This window comes from Nestor notabilis, unplaced genomic scaffold (assembly GCF_000696875.1).
Source record: "Nestor notabilis isolate BGI_N333 unplaced genomic scaffold, ASM69687v1 scaffold18952, whole genome shotgun sequence".
Taxonomy (NCBI): Eukaryota; Metazoa; Chordata; class Aves; order Psittaciformes; family Psittacidae; genus Nestor; species Nestor notabilis.
In genome coordinates this window covers 22,163-26,463 of record NW_009919938.1, presented here as the reverse complement: position 1 = coordinate 26,463, position 4,301 = coordinate 22,163, and the positions used below count along the sequence as shown (strand labels likewise).

General features: G+C 57.1%; 1 protein-coding gene across 1 annotated transcript; it reads left to right on the top strand.

The window, feature by feature from the left end:
• Window positions 1–83: 83 nt before the first annotated feature.
• TSPAN1 (tetraspanin 1) lies at window positions 84–4,301 on the top strand. The gene is made up of 7 exons (XM_010010467.1): window positions 84–140; window positions 1,386–1,592; window positions 2,006–2,080; window positions 2,794–2,892; window positions 3,286–3,423; window positions 3,881–3,964; window positions 4,248–4,301. Exons 1-7 carry the CDS (start codon window positions 84–86, stop codon window positions 4,299–4,301), a joined length of 714 nt encoding a protein of 237 aa, XP_010008769.1.

Genomic DNA, 4,301 nt, shown 5'->3' with positions numbered 1-4,301 from the left:
GGGGGGCTCGCCCGGAGGGGGGCTGAGCTGTGCTGAGGTTGGGGATCCCCCCGGTCACCTCTCTGCTCTCCGCAGGTGCAAAGATGGGGTGCTTCACCTTTATCAAGGTCATGATGATCCTCTTCAACTTGGTCATATTCGTAAGTGCGACCCCGCTGATGTCTGTGCCCCGTGGGGACCCGAGCCTGAAGGCTTCTTTCCCCCATGAAACTGGGATGAAGGGCTGAGGACTGCGAGAGTGGGTCCTAGAGAGCACCCTGAGCCGGGCACGGGGTGGGGAAAGCCATCCCCTGTGAGCTCTCCTGCCCCTCCATGTCCCCTCCTGTGGGAGGCAGAGCAGGGGATGTGGGTCCATGTGGGACTTGTGCTACTGGGACCCTGATGGGGTGCGGGATCTGGGCTCTGGCCCCAAGCGGGGGACTAAAGCCCTTGGGCTTGCAAGGGTCTTGCTCCAGTGGTGTGTCCAGTGCTGGCCAAAGCCCAGAGGACCATGCTGGGCTCAGGGGACAGTGTCTGTTGCATCAGCCACCCATGTCCTTCCTTGTGCTGAAGCTCTGGTGAGGGGCGAAGTGTGCCCCAGAGCAGGGAGATGTGCTGGGTCCCTGCCTGTAGGGGAGCAGCCCATGTGTGTTACAGTGACCTGCAATGCTGAGGGTCTCCCAATATCCCAACTCCTTTCCAGTGTTGGGATACTGGGATTTTCCAGAGCACATACAGCCTCTGCTCCCACCCAGGGCTAAAAGGTGGTGGGGCTCTAAGAGCTACCCTGGCTCTGCAAGAGCAATAGAGCCAGCTGGAAGGGGCTGTGGTAGGATAAAGCCTTAGGAAGGGGGATTGCAGAGCCTCCAGGCTCGCCCTGGTGAAGCACTGCTGCCTTAATGCTCCTTCCAGGACTTGGGGAAGGTGGAGCCGGTGGAGGGCAGGGCTGGGACAGGCTGGAAGCAGCCCTGACCTGACTTTGCCAGGGGTATGTGATCCTCTGGGGCTCACGCTTGCTCAGTCACTCCTCCATGTAAGCGGGCAGCTTCCCTGGATGGAGGAATCCACAGCAGTATGACGCTGGCTAGCATCTGAGCTGGAAATATGAGTCCCTCTGGGGCTAGGGGGTGGCCAGTGACACTGCTGGCTTGGCTGCCTTGAATAGGGGAGAACTGTGACACCACAGCTGGGAACGTGCTGGTTGTGGGGTGTGTTTCAGGATCCTGACCCATCCAGCCACCCCAAGTGCGTGGCAGCAACACCCCGAGCTGCCCTCAGTGGCCACAAAGTATTGCTTTGGTACAGCAAAAACTTGCAAAGGGGAGAAATACCTGTGCCAGGACCTTCCCCAAATCACACATCTCTGCCTGCCTAACAGGGAGCTGACGTTGTCTTTCTCCTCCCAGCTCAGTGGTGGGACCCTCCTGGGAGTTGGCATCTGGGTCACAGTGGATGGACAGTCGTTCCTGGATATATTTGGGGCAATCTCCTCCAGCATCCTGCAGGTTGTGAATGTGAGCTACTTCCTCATTGCCATCGGTGCCATCCTGCTGGTGATCGGCTTCCTCGGGTGCTATGGCGCACAGAAGGAGAGCAAATGCCTCCTGATAATGGTATGGACCTGACTTGCCTCCTTATCAAGTCTCATTTGAGCTTGGCCTCTGGTGGGGGAGATCTGAGGGACACATTTTTCCATGGACATGTGCTCCTTGGATGTTCCCATGTGGCAGAAGGCTGGGTGGCCCTTGGAAAGGCAGTGCTGGACCTAAAGTCTGCCCTGGGTAAGGGTGAAAGGAAGCAGAAGCTGGTGCTGAGCAGAGGTCTCTTTCGGAGCATGTCCAGAAAGATCAGCCCCATGCAGAGGGCTGGAGTATCCCAAGGTTGTGCTGCTCCTGCCCTGGGGCATAGCTGAAGGCAATGAGACAGGGCTTGAGCCCTGAGGTAGTGTCCTGTGGCCCTTGGGAAGCCTGGGGGGACAGTGGTCTCCGGCTGTTGCTCTGACCTCCTTCCCCTTGCTGTATTCTAGTTCTTTGCGGTGGTGCTGATCATCTTCATTGCTGAAGTTGCTGCTGCCGTAGTGGCTCTGGTCTACACAAGTGTTGTGAGTAGCATACCTGAGGATTGGATTGGGCTGATCTGGGACCCATTCCTACCCCTTGGGAAAACAGGAAGCACTGCAGCTGGTGGTGCTGCCCACGGTTGGGGAAGTTGAGAGGTGGGCACTGCTGATGCAGGAAGGGATGCTGGACCCTGTTGGCACCAGCTATGTGTGCAAGGTGGGACAGCCTGGCTGGGGTGAAGGTGGTGGGAACAGGGGTTCCCACTGCCCTAAGGAACTGAGGATTATGGCCTGAGTCTTGCTCTCTTCTTTCTTTCAAATGCCTTAAGCTAGTACCAGCCTTGACACCTCTCCACCTCTGATGGTAGGAGCCACTTCGGAGAGGAAGTCCCTAATGCTTCATGCTCAAACTCACCCCCTTATTAGGTACTTGAGAAACCAGCTGGGGAGAAAGGTGACTGCTCCATTGGGCACTGGAGAAGTCAACCGCAGAGCAAACATCATTCCTGGCTCCCTCAGTTGTGCTGCTTATCAGATGACTCACTGGTCATAAGTGGCCTTGGTGCCATAAAGTACTGGTTAGTGGAGAAGGAGCCAAGCAGTCCTCAGGCTGAAGGGATGTGGTGTGACGTGCTCCTGGCCATGCTGGGCCTGATTGGTCTCCTCACAGTAGGCTGAGACCAGTATGGGGGATCTTAGCTCTGTGATGCTCCCCAGAACCTTCTCTGATGGTGTTTCTCTGCCTCTTCTTCCAGGCAGGGTCGCTGCTGACGGCTGTGGTGACCCCTCTCCTGAAGGATAAGTACGGGGTGGATAACAGCTTCACACATATTTGGAATGTCACCATGACGGAGGTGCGCTGAGCCCTGGGGCCCCCGTTTCTGGGTCAGGATGCTCCCTGCATGGCTCAGTGGTGCAAACCTGGGGTTTGGGATGGGCAGTTCCCATTCTGGGATGGGAATGGGGACACCAACATGATCCTGGATGTGCTGAACTGTCAACTCCCCATCATCTTCTCTGGGGCCTGCTGCCTGGGTCCTTTGCCTGGGACCTGCCCACTTGGGATCCAGTGGACCCGTGGCTGTGGGGAGAGCTGTACATGATGGAGTGTGGGCAAAATCCTGGTCCCAAGAAGGCCAGGGTTGAGCTGGGTAACCTCCTCCATGGGGCAGCCGTGTCCAGACCTGGACACCAGGAGGGAGACCTTCAGGATGCTCTCCCCATCCTTTCCTGTCTCTCCCTCTTAGGTCCATTGCTGTGGCCTGAATAACTACACAGACTTCAACGACTCTGTCTGGTATAAGAACCATGGAACCTACCCGGAGCCCTGCTGCAATAACACACAGCCCTGCACCTACGCGGCTGCCGCAGAAAGCAAAGTCACGGTACGGATGCACCAGCAGCTCTTCTCTTCTGGCAGAGCCTGGTTTGGGGTGTGCTTTGGCATGGGGCAGGACACCTGTCCCATAGCTCCAACTCCAGCCTGGGACATGGAGGTCCCATGGGCCTTAAGTCCTGGGGGATGCGTGGTGGAGACAAGCAAAGATGCTGCCATTGCTCTGGTCCTAAGGGGAGGTCTGTGGCAGGGTGGCATGCCTGAAACTGAGCATGAATTCAGGCACCACTCTAGTTTTTTTATGTGATTTCCCTGAGTCTTCCCCTCCTTTCTGCCCGCAATACTGTGATTTGGCCTGAGAAGTGTCTGAGTTGCCCCCTGAAGCTCCAAGACCATCTCCATGTCTGTATGGAGAACTGTACCTCCCTTTCTGGGGCTGCTGTGCCCCAGCAGTTGGGGGATCACCCCCTCTTGCTCACCCTTTCCTGTGTGTTTGCCTCCTGCAGGGTTGTTTCGACCAGATCTTGACAGAAATCAGGACCCATGCAGGTGTGGTGGGTGGCGTGGCAGCTGGCATCGCTGCCTTGGAGGTGAGTGCCAGAGCATCATTGTGCTGCCTCCTCCTTGTATCTGCGAGTGAGCGGTGGGGCTGGGACCAGCCTGGGTGATGAGCAGCTGCAGGGGGCTGGTGCAGCCCCATGGACCATCATCTGCCCCAGGGTGGCTACTGAGCCTTCTTCCATGGGTACACCCAACTCTTCCTCCTTGAGCGCGCTGGGGATGGATGCTACAGGCTGTGACCCAAACCCATGCTGGGTGGAGGGATGAGACAACACACACATAGGGGTGCTGACTTTCTTCTCGCCACCCCAGATTGCAGCCATGGTGGTTTCCATGTACCTGTACTGCCACCTGGACCAGAAATGA